General features: G+C 44.9%; 1 protein-coding gene across 2 annotated transcripts in view; it reads right to left on the bottom strand.

Annotated features, from left to right (window-relative positions):
• Positions 1-20,357, bottom strand: part of LOC144503830 (diacylglycerol kinase beta-like) — a 559,892-nt gene that overhangs the window by 263,588 nt on the left and 275,947 nt on the right. For both annotated transcript variants that reach the window (XM_078228759.1, XM_078228758.1), the window contains one exon: positions 9,171-9,244. In XM_078228759.1, coding sequence (XP_078084885.1) covers positions 9,171-9,244 — 74 coding nt within the window. The remainder of the gene's footprint in view (positions 1-9,170; positions 9,245-20,357) is intronic.

Below are 20,357 nucleotides of genomic sequence, written 5' to 3'. Positions count from 1 at the left end.
TATTTCATCTCAGGTACAACTCCAAATGTAAAATAAAGGCAGATGCTGGAAATCTGAAATAAAAGCAGAAAGTACTGGTAAAACTCAACAGGTCTGGCAGCTTTTGTGGAGAAACACTTTGGACGGGATTCTCCAGCTGTGCTTGCCTGAAAACCGGAGATTCCTGCCCAACTTCAATGGACCTTTACATGGTCCGCCAATCCTGCCCACTAGAATTCCAGTGGCGGATGGGATGGGAGAATTCCAGCCTTTGAGTCAGTGTTGGACTCGAAGGGCCCGATTTTACCATCAAGTTGCACCTGTTTTCAGTCACAGAAACGTAGTAAAGTCGGGTGTGAGGCGAGTAGCGAGATCCGTGCCCACCGCTGTGCCGTTTCCCCTTTACCAAAGCTAGAAAATGGCTGCAATCGGGATTGTGCCTGAAACAGGCACGACGGCCATTTAAATGTATTCGTATGCATTTAAATTGACTTAATGGGCTGCGCGCCCAACCTCATCGACACTTCCCCCTTTAAAACAATGTTCGCCCATCCGGAATCAACGCGAAACAGGCATGCTCTACAAAAGTCCCACATTCAGGCGCTCCAGTTAGTGAGGAGGGAGGTGCCGAGTGTCCAACAGCTCTCTGCGTGAGATCGGGGGGGGGGGTCCACTGCCACTCTGCCTGAGATCAGCAGGGAGGAAAGGGGGAGGGGCCCCTGATAGGTCTGGGTAGCGGAGGGATGGAGGGATTCGGGGGGGTTAGTAATGTTGTGGGGGTGGGGCAATATCTGTGGGGGCCAGGGGGAGGCATTGTCCGGCCCGGGAGGGATGTGGCAGGGGAGCGTTATTCTATGGTTTCTTTCAGCGCCGAGGCGCCGATCGGAGCTGTAGGATTTTGGACGCGTTAAGCCACGCCCACAGGCTTGTGCAGCACGATTCAGACTCACTCATATTTTTCCACGCAAAGTGCATATGGGGGGTGCCTGAGAACGGGTCTGAGAGTCGGATCTGAAACACTCCCAGTTTCAAGTCTGCCCAGCACTTAGAATTAAAATGGTAAAATAAGATCCAAAATGTTAACTGTTTTCTCTTTGCACAGATACTGCCAGACCTGCTGAGTTTACCCAGCATTTTTTGCTTTTACAACATCAACTGTTATTTACATAGTATCTTTAGCCCAAGACACTTCATAGAAGCACTAAGCCACATTTGACAATAAGCCACATGTTAGGGCAGATGCCCAAAAGCTGGGTCAAAGATGCTGGAGCATCTTAAAGGAGGAAACAGAGGTAGTGAGGCAGGGAAGTTCTGGTAGGGAATTCAAGAGTTTAGGGCCTAAACAGCTGAAGGCTCAGCTGTCAATGTCAGAGCCATAATGGCACAGGAGGAGGCCATCGACCTATCAAATCCATGCCAGCTCTCTGTAAAGCAACCCAGTCAGTCCCATTTTCCCAGTTGATCCCCATTGCCCTTCAAGATTTTTTTGCCTAAGTGCCTATTGAAATCACTAATTTTAAAGGAATTTCTAGGTCATAACCACTCACTGCGGTAAAAAAATTCTTCATTTCCTTACTGCATCTCTTGCCAAAGCATTAGATCTGTGTCCCCATGTCAGCTAATGAGAACAGCTTTCCATTGACTACCTTCTTTAGTCCTGTCATAACCTTGTACACTTCTATCACATTGCCCCGCAAACCTGCTTAGAGTAATAGAGGTATACAGCACAGAGAAAGGCCCTTCAGCTCATCACATTTGCGCTGGTCAAAGACAAATCACCTAACTATTCTAACCCCATTTTCCAGTACATGGCTCATAACCTTGTATGCCTTGGCATTGCAAGTGCACATCTGAATACTTCTTAAATGTTATGAGGGTCTCGGTCTCCACCACCCTTTCAGGCAGAGAGTTCCAGATTCCCACCACTCTTTGAGTGATAAAGTTTTTCCTCTCATACTTCTAAACCTCCTGCCCCTTACCTTAAATCCATGTTCCTTAGTCATTGATCCCTCCACCAAGGGAAACGTTTCTTCCTGTCTACTCTATCTATGCCAATCTTAATTTATTCATCTTAATCACGCAGATGACACCAAGATTGGTGGCATAGCGGACAGTGAAGAAGGTTATCTCGGATTGCAACGGGATCTTGATCAATTGGGTCAGTGGGCTGACGAATGGCAGGTGGAGTTTAATTTAGATAAATGCGAGGTGAAGCATTTTGGTAGATTGAACCAGGGCAGGACTTACTCAATTAATGGTAGTAGGGCATTGGGGAGAGTTACAGAACAAAGAGGTCGAGGGGTACTAGTTCATAGCTCCTTGAAAGTGGAGTCAGCGGTGGACAGAGTGGTGAAGAAGGCATTCAGCATGCTTAGCTTCATTGGTCAGAACACTGAATACAGGAGTTGGGATGTCTTGTTGAAGTTATACAAGACATTGGTAAGGCCACACTTGGAATACTGTGTACAGTTCTGGTCACCCTATTATAGAAAGGATATTATTAACCAAGAAGGAGTGCATAAAAGATTTACTAGGATGCTACCGGGACTTGATGGTTTGAATTATAAGGAGCGGCTGGATAGACTGGGACTTTTTTCTCTGGAGCGTAGAAGGCTGAGGGATGATCTTATAGAGGTCTATAAAATAATGAGGGGGATAGATCAGCGAGATAGTCAGTATCTTTTCCCAAAGGTAGGGGAGTCTAAAATTAGAGGGCATAGGTTTAAGGTGAGAGGGGAGATACACAAAAGTGTCCAGAGGGGCAGTTCTTTCACACAGAGGGTGGTGAGTGTCTGGGACAAGCTGCCAGAGGTAGTAGTAGAGGCAGGTACAATTTTGTCTTTTAAAAAGCATTTAGACAGTTACACGGGTAAGATGGGTAGAGACGGATATGGGCCAAATGCGGGCAATTGGGACTAGCTTCAGGGTTTAAAAAAAAGTGCTGCATGGACAAGTTGGGCCGAAGGGCCTGTGTCCATGCTGTAAACCTCTATGACTCTGTTCCTCCTCAGCTCCAAGGAAAACAGCCCCGGTCTATCCAATCACTCCAAGGAGTGCAATCTCAATCTTAACCAATCTTGTAGCTAAATTTCCTCATCCTCGGAGTCATTCCGGTAAACCTTTCTGCACCCAATCAAGAAGCTTACATTCTTCCTAGCCAGAACACATAATACACTAGTTGTAACTTATAGCACAGTGGTTAGCACTGCTGCCTTACAGTGCTAGGGACCCGGGTTCGATTCCTGGCTTGGGTCACTGTCTGCGTGAAGTTTGCACGTCCTCCCCGTGTCTGCGTGGGTTTCCTCCGGGTGCTCCGGTTTCCTCCCACAGTCCAAAGATATTCCTGGTTAGGTGGATTGGCTATGCTAAATTCTCCCTCAGTTTACCCGAACAGGCGATTAGGGGATTTTCACAGTAACTTCATTGCAGTGTTGATTTAAGCCTCCTTGTGACTAATAAATTTTACTTTAAAGGTTCAGCATAATGTCCCTGCTTTTGTACTCAATACTTCTATTTGTGTCCAGGATCCAGCTTTCTTAGCTCACTGATCTTTCAATATGTCCTGCACATGAAGCCCCAGTTCTCTCTGTCTCTCTACACTCTCAGAACTAACCTGTTACTGGGAAATTAGGTGAACAATGCAGCCGTGGAAGAGTATCATAAGATTTATATTAATGGAGAAGAGGAAGAAACAAAGTAGAACTTTACTGTACAATTACTCACTATCTCCTTTGCTAAAATGCATCACTTCATACTTCTCTGAATTAAATTCCAGCTGCCACTTCTGTCCACTCTGCTAGTCCATGTCCTGTTACAGTTGATTATCATCATTACTGTTTGCCACACCTCCAAGTTTGCTATCAGCAAAGCTTGAAATATTCACATATATTATTTTATATATATAATATATAGATCAGAAAAGTAGTGTTTCGAACACCGACCCTTGGGGCACACAACCAGCTACCACCCTCTCGTCTGAAAACAACCATTTAACGTAAGTCAGTATTTTCCATCCTTTAACCTAATTTTACTCAAGGTGACACTGATCCTCCTACTCCATAAGCCTCATTTTTGTTAACCAGCCTTTTATGTGGTCACCTCTACCATCTCCACTGCTACTGATATTTTATCAGCATCTTCTTCCTCAGTAAGTACCAACACAAAGTTTTCATTAAATATTTTAACTCTGCTCTGCAGCTCTAAGCATATCTCGCCTTCTTTGTTCCCTGAACGACTTTCCTCACCTCTTACTATCTACTTACTATTTACATGTTGACAGAATACTTTTGGGTTACCTTTTATATTAACTGCAATTCTGTTCATCTACTAGTCTTATTTTCCTCTTCGCTATCCCTCCCAACTTATTGTATTTAGCCTAGTTCTCAATTGAAGAACTCATTTGACATTCACATATAATACATCCTTTTGTTTCACTGTATTCCCAAGCTCACTTGTCATCCAAGAAGTCCTGGCTTTGATTCCCCTGTCTTTCCCTCTGGGGAGTGTACCTAGCCTGCACGTGAAACATCTTGTCCTCAAGGATTACCCATTTTTCTGTTACAGACCTTCATGTTGAATTTTGGTTCTGTTTTTCCCTGGCTAGATTCTCCCTCATCCCATTGAAATTAACCCTCTTCCAATTAAAAGTTCTATTTTAGTTTATTTCTCGCCTCCATTAATCAAAGGGCCCGATTTTACCAATCGAAGCCGAAGGGCGGGATCCGGGTGTAATACGGATCCGAGCCCGGAATCCTCTTTGCAGCGCGCCCATACGTGTTTTGCCGGCTCTGGTTCGATTCGCGCTGTGGGCGGGGCTTAGCGCTGCCGGAATGATTGGAGCTCTGAACTGCGCATGCGCAGTTCGAAAAAATCTGACAGAGCGCGCCCGGGCGGGGAGAAAAAAGCAGAGAGCGGCTCATCTGGGGGGGCGGGGTGTGACCGATCATCCCCTGGGGGGGGTGGGGAGAGGGGGTGTGATGTATCATCCTCTCGGGGGGAGGGGGGGGCGGGCGCTGCCACTCTGCGGCCGATCGGTGGGGAGGGAGGGGGCAGGGGGTTCCGCTGCGACTCTGCGGCCGATCCCTCCTCCCCACCGGAGGAACGAATCCCTCCTCTCCGGAGTGGCCACATACTTCAAACACCACGACTGTCATTATTCACCTCAGCAGAACCCCTTGCCGCCTCTCTCCCCACTAATCGGCCACAGAGTGGCAGCAGCTCCCCCCCCCCTTTCAAAGAGGATGATACGTCACACCCCCTCCCCTCCCACCACCCCCCACGGGATGATTGATCACATCCCCCCCCTCCTCTCCCCGCCCCCCCCCCCGAAACGGGATGATCGGTCACCCCCCCCACCCCCCCCAGAGGATGATACGTCACACCCCCCTCTCCTCCTCCCATCCCGCCCCCCCCACCCACCCAGAGGAGGAGGTGGGTCAGAGAGCTGTTGCAGTCTCTGACCCCGCTCTTCGAAGGCTGCAGCGGCGACTTCGGATTTTTATTTGGCAGGTCAATTGGAGCACGGATCCGCATCGGACCAGAAGATGGCAAAGTGGGATTTGGCGGTAGAGTTGGGCACGCGGTTCATTAAGTCGATTTAAATGCATGCAAATGCATTTAAATCGTCGGGCCGTCCGATTCGGGCGAGGGCCGGACCCGCGCCCGAATCGGGTGTCAGTAAATCCGTGATCTGCTCGGAATCGGGTGCAGATCGCGGTATAGGCCCGACGCCCAACTTTACAGCGATTTCGCGCCCAGGTTTTGGTAAAATCGGGCCCAAAGTCTTCTGATACAATCTTACACAAGTGCTCTCACATAGATATTTCATCCATCTCATTTCCCCAGCCCTACATCCAGCAATTCCTCTTTCCTAGATGGACCAGGAACATATTTATCAAAGATGTTTTCCTGAATACATTTCAGAAATTCCACTCCCTCCTTTCCATTTAATCTTCTTCAGTTTTCTGCCTGAAGGCAGGTCTGATTCACAGTGCCACAATCTCCAGCACAGGTAGGACAAGGAGGCAGGTCCCAGACCTTCCTCTGGCAAAATTCGGGATTGACCCACAATGTCCATCCATCCCTCTAAGCCAGCGCACCACCCCCCTGCCAATTACAAAGAGTCTGAGTTGTTGCAGCAACATACATTTTTACATGCGTGTTGTAGCCTGGAGCTATGGACAGTGATAGTAGAGGCTACAATTTTCTTTCCAGCACATGGTTGACCAGGAATCTCCTCACTCTAACTGCCTGCCATTGGCTTGTGTTGGAAGGATTTAGAAGATGACACTCCACCTGTTTGACACCTTCTTTGACCAAATGCTGGAGTGGGACTTGAACTCAGAGCTTCTGGCTCAGAGGCAGGAACATAACGCTCTGCACAACAGAATCTCCCTTACCCATTTAACCTAACATCATCCAACTTGATATTTGCGTAATTAAAGTCCTAATATCATTATTCTATAGTTCTTGCATACCTCAGATTTTCCAGCAGATTTGCTCTATCTCTCACTAATTGGAGGCCTTTATCCCCAATAGCATGATCATCCCATTTTGCTTCTCAACTTAAACCAGATGGTTTTTGTCTAATTCCCTCAAGGAAATCCTCTCTTTCCAACAGTACGATGTTTTCCCTAATTAGTGTCATTCCACATTCCCTTTTTCCTTTCCTATCTTTTGTATACACTTTATATCTTTGAATATTAAGTGCCCAGCATTCAGATTTTAAGCCATCTCTCCGTTATTGCCACAATATCATATTCTCACACTTTTATTTGTGCTTGTACCTCATCATCCTTATTCACCACACTTTGGTTTACATACAAGGGATGGTATTTAACTGAGGAGATGAGGGTTTCACCTGCTGGCTGGAGAGCTGGCGGGAGTCTTGCACCCACTCCTTTGGTGAAGGCCCATTGAATTAACTGTGTTTCAGGCACTTGAGTGGCCAGCAGCAGGCCATCAGCACCGCGGGGACTGAAATTCAGCACCCTATGAAAGCTACCGAACCATCAGAGGCCATCAGCACCATCAGGGGACCACGCACCCACAGAGGTCCAGGATTGTTGAGTGACCAGGGTCACAGATGAGTGAAGGCAGGATGCACTTCCGCTTCCTGATACTAGGAACGCTCGTCAGGCACTGAACACCTAATAGCGAGAAACTCTCCTCTCCGCCTCCTCCTCCTTCTGTCCCCGTTGTGCACCCCCCAAGGTAATGCCGAAAGGGTTTGCTTTTCAGGCTCCCTACATGCTGATTGCCCCACCAGAGGCTGGCTGAATACCAGTGATGGTGGAATAAGGAGTGAATGGCCATTAATTTCCCACTTGAAGACATCAATTGGCAGCAGGGTACCTTCGCGTCCCAGATTGAATGGAGGCCTCTATTAGATCCCCATCCGGCACACTCCCTTCTGATTAAATGCTCCACCCCCCTCACTGCCTCCAACCTAGGCATTAAATTCTACCCATGCAATGTAAGCCTGTATTTGTACTCCTCCCAGATCTTCTTAGTCTGCTCTTATCTAACGAGGGTATTACGTACCTAGTACTATCGAACACGTGCACTCATTAATGGATCTTATTGCTCTGTTCCACTTCTATAAGCTGGTGACCCATCCCCTGTAATTTAGTTCAATTCCCTCTCCAACCTCAGAAGTGAACCACCTCATGAAGACATTGATTCAAATCCGTCTGAGATGCAACTCTTCCTTTTGACTAGGTGCCTCATCGTCCAAAAAATGTTCTAATGTCCTCAAAGCTGAAGTCCTCTCTCTTACACACATTAGTTGTGTGCTAATGAGAATTTTATTCTCATTAGCACACAACACTGGGAGGTATCCAGAGATGACCACCTTTAATGTCCTATTTTTTTAGCTTCCTCCCTAGCTCCTGAAAGTCTGACTATATAACGTCAATACCTGCCCTCTCCATCTCAACGGTGCTGAATTGTGGACCAATTAAGATCAGGAATCTGAAGGAACTGTCCAGCTGTCAAAGCTATCCAGGAAGTGTCAAACTCATCCAGGAAGTGTCAAAGGAGGGTCGAATACTGCTGAAATCTGGCAGATTACACCCAGCTGCCATCTTAATTTTTCACCTGCCCTGTTCAAACTGGGTATTCAAGGTTAAAATCAGTGCTCCAGCATCTGAATTTGAGGCCTGGAGTTTGCAGTCATTGTCAAACGAATGGCTTTAGCGATTCATTACACCTATACTTGTCCACGTCTATGGATTTTTGCACTGGAAATTGCACTAATTGGAAATCCAAAATAGCATACATAGTACTCTCTCAACAGGGGATCTGGGACTCCTGTGCACAGACCAAGCAACTGTATATCTCCTTAAGCAATCAGATGGATGAACCTCTAATGAAACCTGTTAAATCTAGACCAAGAAATGTAATTTAGAATATTTAATTCAATGTCAAATCATGCAAAATAAAGACAGGTGAAGGGAAAATGGTATTAAAAGAGAGACAAATGGAAAAAAGAAAAGTAAAACCTATTTTTATTTAAATTCTTTAAAATCTGAAGGGATTTGACGCTAGGCTTCTAAAAGTAAAAGTTCAGTGCCAGAGTGTGCCGTCAGCAATTAAGAAATTAAGTGGTCCCCAACTTCACAATGTTGCCCATGTTTCAATGCGTGAAGTTGTGAATATTGTGAAGTTTCTGGAGTAGCAAGGCAACACAAGGCAGCACCTTCTTGACTTCCACGTTTAATTTATATGTGTGGTTGCTGAAATTTTTTAAATTTTCTCTGTAATCATGATTAATATTGACAACCTCACTGTTATTCTTGCTGCAAAACATGCACCATTATGTATTCATCAAAAATCATTTTGAGACCGCTTCCTGTAGCTAAGCTGAAATACTGCCTTGAATAACACTGCACACTTACAAAGTTGCTGTAAAGGTTAAGTCATTTATTTCTTCTGTTTTGCAATCTCTTGTGTTTAATATGTATCAAAAGTAGAAGATTAGATGATCATTCAACTGTGTATTAATTTCAAAAACAATATTATGCTGTTTAGCTGCAAATGGATGGAGGAAATTTCTCCATGGAGATAGGCAGATTTCTTCTGTCAAGGAGATTTTCCTTTATGTAACTTTACTGGAGTTTCCAGATCTTATGAACCGCAAACAAATAATGTTTCATCAGGGCCTCTTCTGATCTGATATTCTTCTCACTTACCTTTCCCCTTGTCTTCCACCACTTTTGGGATTCACAAACACAAGAAGTGGATGTGTTCCAGGCACTGATGTTATCTGTAAAATAAACGTCCTAATAAATATGAAGTTCTGATAGCAAACACACATTGTATCAGTTTGTCAAGCGGGTGCCATTTAACTTTGGGTATATTCATATTTACAAAAGTAATAATCTTTTATTATGATTAACCACCTCCGGATAGAGGCTTCATCCCCAGTGCTCACTGAGTCATAGAAGATATTCTGCTCTTTGATCATAACTATAACCATATGCTGTGAACATAGCCATTGAAAGTAAATGCAATTAAAGATTGAAAACACATTAAAAACAACGTTGATGCGTGCATAGCATACACAAATTGTCAGAGGTAATTGTGCAATATTTTCCATAAATGTACGACTTCATATTGGGGTAGTAAAACTGAACAACAAAGAATATGACTGTAACTCATAGTGAACACTAAACATAGAATAGAATCATAAAATCCCTACAGTGCAGGAGACCATTCGGTCCATCGAGCCTGCACCGACAATAATCCCACCCAAGCCCTTTCCCCATATCCCCATGCATTTACCCTAGTCCCTCTGACACTAAGGGGCAATTGACCATGGCCATTTCACCTAACCTGCACATCTTTGGACTATGGGAGGAAACCGGAGCACCCGGAAGAAACCCACACAGATATGGGGAGAACGTGCAACCTCCACACAGACAATCACCAAAAGCTGGAATCGAACTCGGGACCCTGGCACTGTAGGCAGCAGTGCCAACTACTGTGCCACCATGCCACAATGGTTTAAATAAAAGCTGTACACATCATAACAGTGGATAAAAGCATTACTGCGGATGCTGAAATCTGAAACCAAAAGAGAAAACGCTGGAAAATCTCAGCAGGTCTGGCAGCATCTGTAAGGAGAGAAAAGAGCTGACGTTTCGAGTCCAGATGACCCATTGTCAAAGCAAATCAGAACAGCATTGGCGGCACAGAAACAGGTCATTTGATCCTACAAATCCAATCCACTGTTTATGCTCCACATGAGCTCTTCCCACCCTTCCTCATCTAGCCCCCTCAACTACTTTCTCCCTCAGCTTCCTTTGAAATGAATCTATTCTTGTTGCCTCAGTTACTCCTTAGATAATGGATTTCACATTCTAAACACTCTCTGGGGTAAAACGGTTTCCCCTGAATTCCTTATTGGGTTATTATAGTAGCCCTTTTATATTTATGATCATTAGTTCTGGTCTCCACCAAAACTGGAAATATCCTCCTCAATTCACAGACTTTTACAGCACAGGAGGAGGCCATTTGGCCTCTCATGTCCACACTGGTCAACAAAGATCTGGCTATACTAATCCCATTTTCAAGCGCTTGGCCCACAGCCCTGGAAGTTACGGCAGCGCAAGTGATTACCTAAATACCTCTTAAATATATAAGTTTCTGCCTTAGCCACAGACACCACACTCAGTGAAAAAGTTTCTCCTTAACTCCCCTTTTAGCCTCAACTTCCCCTCTTACTGTAAATCTATGCCCTGTGGTTCTTGGCCCCTCTACTAATGGAAAAAGTGCATTTCTATCCTATTCCTCTTCCCCAAGTCCTCGACTTATCAACTTTTTCATAATAAAAAGGCTTGATCAGAACTAGTTGTGTCCCTAGCCAACTTGTTCCAATTCTGTTCCAACATTGACATCCACTTGATAAAGTGGGAAATTGCCCAATAAGTTCTGCCCATAAAAGCAGGGCAACTCCAATCTGACCAATCACTGTTCCATCAGTCCACTCTCAATCATCAGCAAAGTGGCAGAAGGTATCATCAGCAGTGCCAATAAATGGCACTTACTCACCTATAATTTGCCCAATGATGCCCAGCTAGAATAATTTGGCTCCAGACCTCAGTGCGCCACATGGACTGCAGCAGTTCAAGAAGGCAGCTCACCAGCACCTTCTTGTGGGCTTTAGGGGCAATAAATGCTGTTCTTGTCAGCAATATCCAGAACCCATGGATGACCAAAAAAAGGTCACTCCCCAGTCTTCCCTTTTCCAGACAAAAGAATCCCAGGTTGTTCAATCTTTCCTGATGGGTATAACCTCAAAGCATCATACTAGTAAATCTATTTTACATCTTCCCCTGGTCATAAAACAGAGATCAGAACTGCTCAAAGTACTCCAAGTGTGGTCTAACCAGCGTTCCTAGCAAGGTTAACATAACTTATCTGCTTTCAATTCCAATCCTCTAGAAATGAACCTGGGTGCTCAGTTTGCCTTATTATGTCCTTTTAACCTGGCTCACTAATTTAAGTGATTTGTGTAACTGCACCCACAGGTCCCTCTGCTTCTAACTCTAGACAAAGGGGTATGTGATGTTCTTATTCTGCCTACTTCATCTATACTGAAGTTCATTTTGCAGACCCACTATTTACATTTATTTATTCAGGTTTTTCTGCATTTTTTCGCAGTCATCCTCTGTAAAACAATGCTCCTTATTAGGTGTACAGTAATGCACAACGTTCAAAACTGTGTTTTTGATTAGGGTCCAAGTTGTTTTTGCAAAAAGTGAACAACTTGGCACCACAACCAATCCTTCTGAACACCACTTTCTAACTTTTGCCTGTCTATTTAACTACTTTTAGTCTGGACTTTGTTTGGTAGCCAGTTTGCTATGCATTCTGCTGAAAGGTCACTGACCTAGAACACTGGCCCATAACTTCCAGGTTCCTCAGTGTTGCAGTTGGGAAGGGGGAGTACCCCAATGATGTGCTGAGGGATCCCTGCAGGAAGCACGGGACCGCCCTCAGGCCCTGCCCATTGGCAGTGCCAAACTTGCACTGTCCCCAATGTTGACACCTGGCGGTGACCATCCTGACCTGGTGCCTTGGACTCTGAGTGGGGGGATGGGGGAGGAAATCAGTGCTGTGCCCATGTTCCCTTCTGTTGCTCCAAGCTGCAGAGGGAGGGTTCCAAAAGAGACATGGGAGTTGGGTGGGCTCTGGCTGAGGGGAAAGGGTTGACCTCAGGACTCTCCATTGGATGGGAAGATGGGGGAGTCTCATGGCTGGTCTTCCCCTTCATGCCCTGGGAAAAGTGAAGATCACTCTTGACATGATGAACTCAGGCAGCTTTCTGTTCCAAATCTTCATTCTGATCTGTAGTGCTGTGAAACCGTTGAAGTGGCCTGGTCATTTTAATATCCATGCTCCCTGGATACCTAGAATTCTTTAAAATCACAGCAGCATTCCATTCTGCAAAAGAGATTGCCCTTGCTCTCTCTCAGAAGCCCCAGGTGCCAGCAGACCCCCTCCTTGCCTCCCTTGGAGTCCAAGGTGCCAGGTCTACGTTTATCAAATCCCGGCCACTGGACCTCCCATTGGGGGTGGGGGTATAATTGTAGGAGCGCGTTGTATCAGCCTGATAATGACATTCAAACGCCCAATTATGATTATTCATCAGGTTCCGTCCCACTCTGTTTGGGAACCTGATCGAGGGCTGGCGCAGTGGACAGGGAGACTTGCAATGGGTTTGACGCTTGGCGAGAATCTTCGTTTTGCCTTACGCCCAATTCAACGGGTCATTGTGATTCCTGCAGCAGCCCCGGTGAATCGCCTCCAGGATTTCTAGCTATTCTCTCACCAATTATTTTAACAGAATAAAAAGCTCTCACAAAGTTACAGAAAGCTGTCCATGTGGAGAACAGGCTTAGAAATAGAACTTCAAATTTGGTCTTGCATTGTAACTTGCTTATAGTAATAGAATATGAAAGCTTAATTGGGAATCATTTTCTCCTGAGCTGTAAAGGTAAGTTTACATTTGGTGGGTTCAATGTTATTTGAGGAATAAATACATGAGTGAGTTTTATGGCCACTTGCTGGTGTATCTGAAGATGGGGGTGTCACGTCAAATAAAGTGAGTAGTCATCCGCTGCTTTCTCATCCACCCATGATCTGTCCCCATATTACAAGAGGAGGGGGTAAGGTGTCAGGCAATATGCCTTTCCTTAGGCCTGTTGAGGCCTTTAAATGTATAAGTAACGCCAGTAAAAGGGCAATTTATTGGAGGAAGGTGGGTAGACACGCAGCTGTAACAGCGCTGATGCTGTTGGGCAGGAACGGAGTTGGGGTGCAGGAGGTCCTGAAATCGGGGATACCTCCTCAAGGCATAATGTTCCCCTGCGCCCCCCCCCCCCCCCCCCATCCACTTTGTCCCTACCTCCTGGCTTCTCTATTCTGGCCCCCATTCCAGGCAACATTCTCACATCTTCATGGGGAGTGTTATAGTCCCAACAGTGGCTATTGCTGTCTTCTGGCAGTGCTGAGACTACAGAATTGCCGGCCAAACAGATTGACTGGCCCTATATGGGGGAGGGGGGGACACATCCTGTCCCTGAGGGCAGAAATCCTGTTCTACATTAATTAAGGCTGTCCCCACTAAATGGTTACAAGATGCCCAGATTTAAAGTCAGCTAGGTGCCAAGTGACTTTCAGCTCAGGAGGTGAGCAGTCCACCCCTCCCACCTCCCCCCGCCCCTCTAAAATTTACTTATCTCTGTGAAATCTGCCTGTTGTAATATCAGCATCTATCAAGGGAGAAAATAGCTTCATAACTACCCATCTTTGTAGCATGACAATGCCTTTGTTTAGGATTCACGTTTCGTGGCAACATCATAACTGTTCCTTTCTTGAGTCTAAGTGTGTATGGTGGCACGCTCATTGGAGTTGGACTGTGTACGAACTCTGGACGGTTTAGACGATCATCTTCTTTTTGCACAGTATCACTGCTAATGTATTCTTTTAACTTGCTTGACAGCTTCTCTAAAACTCTTTCATCCAAATCCAGTGAGTCTTCATTTTTATCACAGAGTATAACTTCCAAATAATCAGTTCCATCAAATAATTGTCCCAATCATTTTGTCATATTTCTTCAATTTCATGATCTCATCCATTCCTCATATTGGGAGGGCCGAATGGCTCCTATTTTCGATGTTTCATTTTCTATGTTTTTACCCCGTGCCACCACTTGTTTCTATTCCTCCCATGTAAAAGTAAAGTTTATTTATTAGTCACAAGTGATGCTTACATTAACACTGCAATGAAGTTACTGTGAAATTCCCCTAGTCGCCATAGTCCGGCACCTGTTCAGGTCAATACACCTAACCAGCACGTCTTTCAGAATGTGGGAGGAAACCGAAGCACCCGGAGGAAACCCACACAGACACGGGGAGAACGTGCAGACTCCACACAGACAGTGACCCAGAGGTCGGAATCGAACCCGGGACCCTGGCGCTGTGAAGCAGCAGTGCTAAACACTGTTACCGTGCTGCCCTCATTTCCATCCCCATCTTATCCCCATCTCTCCCGTCACTATACCATACTATTGCGGCACAATGGTACAGTGGTTGGCACTGCTGCCTCACAGCACCAGGGGACCGGGTTCAATTCTGGTCTCGGGTGACTGTCTGTGTGGGGTTTGCACGTTCTCCCCATGTCTGCGTGGGTTTCCTCCGGGTGCTCCGGTTTCCTTCCACAGTCCAAAGATGTGTGAGTTAGGCCGATTGGCCATGGTAAATTGCCCCTTAGTGTCAAGGGGACTAGCAGGGTAAATACGTGAGGTTAAAAGCAAATTACTGCGGATGCTGGAATCTGAAACCAAAAGAGAAAATGCTGGAAAATCTCAGCAGGTTTGGCAGCATCTGTATGGAGAGAAACGAGCTGATATATCGAGTCCGGATGACCCTTTGTAAAAGCTACTTTGAGAAAGGATCATCTGGACTCGAAACGTCAGCTCTTTTCTCTCCTTGCAGATGCTGCCAAACCTGCCGAGATTTTCCAGCATTTTCTCTTTTGATTTCAAATATGTGGGGTTACTGGGATAGGGCCAGGGAAGAATTGTTGTCGGTGGTGCAGGCTTGATGGGCCAAATGGCCTCTTTCTCCACTGTAGGGATTGTATGATTCCAATTATATCCCTCACAGGAACAATTTCTGCAGCCAGGATAACTTTGCTACTGGGCTCCCCTTATCATCCACTTGTTTTTGTTCTCTGCCAACACTCATCATCACCCGCATGTGCAACATGAGCTCCCATCCATGCATCCTTTGAGCCTCTGCCAGCTGTTGCCAACCATATAAACCCACCAACAAATACACCCTTAAACTGACCAAAACAGTTCAGAGAGGCAAAAACTGAATATTAATATAGATTTTTTAATATTCTTTGATAATTCGATTCTGTAATTTCTCAGCTTTCCAAACTACTTTGTTGACTTGTTTTTCAACATTTTTGTCTGATCTTTTGTTATCCTCTCCTTTTTTCCCTGACATATTTTATCTTTGCTCTCAATTTAGCTCTTATTTCTTCACTCAACCAGGGTGTTTCATTATTGGCTACTTTGTCTTTGCTTTTACTGGGACTTTTCTCTTGGAATCTATTGGTCAAGGTTTTAAATGCTGCATTTCTTGGTTTGTCAGTAAACGTTTTCAGTTTGTTTTCCCTGAATCCACACTCATCCCCTTAACAAACCAGCTTTGCCTGAGTTTTAAAAATCTTGGCTATAATTAGGTCCTTCTCAATGTTTATCGTAAACTGACGGGATTGTGATTGCTATTGTCAAGATTTTCCCCTGCTCTTTCTTGTTCTGGTTCATTTCCCTCACATGGTCCCTCACAGGGCAAAATAGGAGTCCTGCACACACTGTAAAAATACTCCATTCCATAGAATTAATAGAATCCCTACAGTGCAGAAGGAGGCCATTCGGCCCATCAAGTCTGCACTGACCACAATCCCACCCAGGTCCTATCCCCATGACCCCATGCATTTACCCTGCTAGACCCCATGACACTAAGGGACAATTTATTGTGGCCAATTCACCTAACCCACACATCTTTGGACTGCGGGAGGAAACCGGAGCACCTGGAGGAAACTCATGCCGACACGGGGAGAACGTGCAAACTCCACACAGACAGTGACCCAAGCTGGAAATCGAACCCAGGTCCCTGGCGTTGTAAGGCAGCAGTGCTAACCACGGTGTCACCGTGGCGCCCCAATAACCTTTTCTTTACCTCTTCTTGCTAATTTCTTTTGGAGCACTTAAAGCCTGGAATTCTCCCGTCCTGCCTGCCATGGGAATCATAGAAGGCAGAGGCAGACCATTGCAAAGGTCTGTTGACTTCAGGCAGGATTCTCCGATTTTGAGGTGAGCGTGGCCGGAGAATCCCGCCCAAAATCTCTGATGATCATTATTTTACGTATTTAATTCATTTCACATTTCTGTTTACATATTTCTTCTCCCACCTCCTTTTGACCACCAGGCAATTTGTAGTATATCCTGGCTAACAGAATTGATCTTTTATCTGTTACTTTAATCCACATGGATTGTGTTCCTATCCTTCTGTTAAACATGTCCTTTTTATCTACAGCCATGATGTTAGTGTTAATTAGTATAGTTACCCCAAACCCTTTTTCTCCTGCACTGTCCTTTCTAATTACATTCAAACTTAATATTTAGTTGTCAGCCCTGTTCTTTATCTATGTCTCAGTTATCCCTATTATATCTGGTCCCTTGATATAGATTATTGCTTCCAGCTTTCCCATTTCACTTGGATGCCATTTCCATTGTTGTGCAGGCAGTTTAATTTGTCTTCAATAGTTATTCCTTTTACTTTATTTTGACAGTCCTTTTTTATATCGGTTTTAAGATCTGTATTTGTTCTGTGGCACTGCATGCTATCCTTGTTCCTTACCCTGGTCTAACCTTTAGCCTCATCTATTTCTTTTGCCTTCAGACTCACTTTAATTTTTACCAGACGCCTTCTTCCACCTTATAAGATGAAAGTTCTATCTACAGCCCTTCTTACCCTTTTTACTTTTCAGGCGATGCTTTCACGGTGGCACAGTGGTTAGCACTGCTGCCTCACAGCGCCAGGGACCTGGGTTCAATTCCGACCTCGGATCACTATCTGTGTGCAGTTTGAATGTTCTTCCTGCGTCTGTGTGGGTTTCCTCCAGGTGCTCCAGTTTCCTCCCATGGTCCAAAGATGTGCGGGTTAGGTTGATTGGCCATGTTAATTTGACCCTAGTGTCAGGGGGATTACTAGGGTAAATATGTGGTGGTACGGGAATAGGGCCTGGGTGGGATTGTGGTCGGTGCAGACACGATGTGGTGAGTCTGCACCGACCACAATCCCACCCAGAATGGCCTCCTTTTGCACTGTAGGGATTCTATGATTCACTAGGAAACCAGTCCCACTCTCGTTCGAGTTGAGCTCATCCCAGTGGAATAGGTACAGTATTTCCTGTCCAATACTGGTGCCAGTATTTCATGAAATGGAACCCCTCTTACCCAATCAGGATTTAAGTTGTAGACATAATTAATCTGTAATAGCCACAGTAGAATTGTTCACAACAGAAGGCAAACTGCAGACTTTAACACTAGGTATGAAATTTGCTTTGTACCATTCAAAACACTCTGCACACTTACTTTTTTGGAAATACAATGAAGTACTGGAATGGATGAAAGTCGTGAAATTTTCACAATAGCTACTAACTTCTCTCTCTCGATGAAATTGGAAAGGAAACTTGTTACATTAATAAAAGTAGCAAAACATATTTATGCTAATTAGGCATTTTCATTATGCAACCTGGGTAATTATTAAATACATTTTCTCCTGTAGTTCATAAAACATAATTCCTTTCTCTAAGTTACTTGGGACAGTACATTTGTTATCCTAAGATGAATATGGTAATGAAGTAAGCTAATTAACCTAATTAGAAAGCATACAGGACACTTGGCTATGATTATAAGGAAAGAGCAGACTTATAAAATTACCACAAAATCCCAGGGAATCTAAAAAGTCAGAGCTTATTGGATTTGATATCAGTTTTTAAAATGTGGGAATAGAAAACTTACAGGACACTAGAGTTTTTAAAAAATTTATTAGTGTCACAAGTAGGCTTACATTAACACTGCAATGAAGTTACTGTGAAAATCCCCTAGTTGCCACACTCTGGCACCTGTTCAGGTACACTGAAGGAGAATTTAGCATGGCCAATGCACCCAACCAGCACATCTTTCGGACTGTGGGGGGAAACCGGAGCACCCGGAGGAAACCCACACAGACACGGGGAGAACGTGCAAACTCCACACAGAAAGTGACCCAAGCCTGGAATCGAATCCAGGTCTCTGGTGCTGTGAGGCAGCTGTGCTAACCACTGTGCCACCCAGATGGACATTTCCTCAAGTCCTAACAATTGCTACCAAAGGAGGTAGATGGGAAAATTTCCACCGTGTTCATCATCATTTTCTAAAACTATCTAGATTCAGGAATTGTGCCTTTTGTTGAAAAAATTGCCATTAATTAAAAAAAGGAAGGTGGCAGAACCCAGGGAACTATTGATCTGACAGTTCTGGGGAATTGACTGGAATCTTTCATCTGGGGCTGAGCACTGGAATATGTATGAGCTAATCAGAGGGAATTTAGATTTGGGAAGGGTGGATCGTATCTGATTAAGCTAGTTGAATTTCCAAGGAAGTCACTAGCATGATGGACAGGGGACTGTACCTGGATGTTATCTATGTAAACTTCCAGACAGCATTAGTAAAGATTCCGCACAAGAGGTTATGGGAAAGAACTATTTAAGATTTGGTCAAAGCAATGCAATGATGGGGGAAATTGAAGCAAGCACAGGATACCTGGCAGGTTTCTATTCTATTGCTTACACACACATAAGGTAAAGGGTGGGATTGTCTGGCCATGATTGCCCCAAGACTGGAAAATCCTGCCCGAGGTCAACGGACCTTTGTATGGTCTGTGTCCCAGATTCCCTTGGTGGGTGGGACGGTAAAATTCTCTCCAGTGTCACCTGGACAATGATTGAAACACACCTAGTTAACCAAGGTACTAGCCTATGCATGCAGTACACTGGATAGCTAAGAGCAATATTCAGATTCACATCAGCTCTGCTCTAATTGTTGGAACAATCTTAAGGGTTTGAATGACCTACTGCTTCTACAGAGAGCTGGCAAAACCCTGACTTTTTGTCTTCATTATTAATCTTCTCTAAACCTCTCTCCACAAACCCATGATCACGTGGAAGAAGCTAATGGGCTTCTTTGCCACGATGATTGAGGCCATCTACTGATTTCCCTCTACTGATTCCCATCCTTCCCCTTGCTCAATTTTCCCCCCACTTCTTGCACTGACTTTTTTCTTGATTCTTCTTCATATCTCCCTCATCCCTTTCTTGAGACCACCTTACCCCAGAGAATCACATGTGCTTCCATGATCCCATTTCCAGTAAACTGCTGACCACTCAACTTCCCTTTCTGATAATCATGCCAGTAGTTACATGGTAAATGTCTCACGCGGTCCCCTTATAATTAGCCATTATCATCCTCCTTCTCAAATCAAAAGCACCCTTGATCCTATAGACCTTGAACACTACCACCCCAACTCGATACCCATCTTTCCTGCAACTCCACTCTGCTCCCATCTCTGGCACAGCACTGAACCAACCCCAACCAGCATCATAAATAACATTGTCCGTGAAAATTGTCCATTATCCATCCTTGTCGTATGTGACCTTTTTTGACAAGCGAACCTCCCCATTCTAATCCAAAGCTTCTCTGTTATTCAGCTCAGTGGTACTACACTTTCTTGACTTTGTTCTTAACGATTTGATCATAGCCACAACAATTGTTCTTAACGATTTGATCATAGCCACAACAATGATTGAAACATATCACAAAGCCCCCAAAGGACATATCCTGAGCTCCTTCCTCTTCCTCATCTACATTCTGGCCCATTGTCTTTGGGATCAACTTGAGAGAGAAACTTTTGAAATACGCTCCACAGACCCACCTAGTGGCCAGAACCTTCAACAACAATATGGAAAGGGGCAGGAAGAGACCAGCTAGTCCATCCAACCTTTCATTCTTTCGTAACCGTTTCGAGCTAAATCGAATAGAAAATATTGGCATTGGAGTTTACAATGGTAAATGCTGACAGAAAGGGGCGGCACGGTAGCACAGTGGTTAGCACTGCTGCTTCACAGCTCCAGGGACCTGGGTTCGATTCCCGGCTTGGGTCACTGTCTGTGTGGAGTTTGCACATTCTCCTCGTGTCTGCGTGGGTTTCCTCCGGGTGCTCCGGTTTCCTCCCACAGTCCAAAGATGTGCGGGT

This window comes from Mustelus asterias, chromosome 14, assembly GCF_964213995.1.
Source record: "Mustelus asterias chromosome 14, sMusAst1.hap1.1, whole genome shotgun sequence".
In the NCBI taxonomy this organism is placed as follows: Eukaryota; Metazoa; Chordata; class Chondrichthyes; order Carcharhiniformes; family Triakidae; genus Mustelus; species Mustelus asterias.
This window is presented reverse-complemented; position numbering and strand designations above follow the sequence as displayed.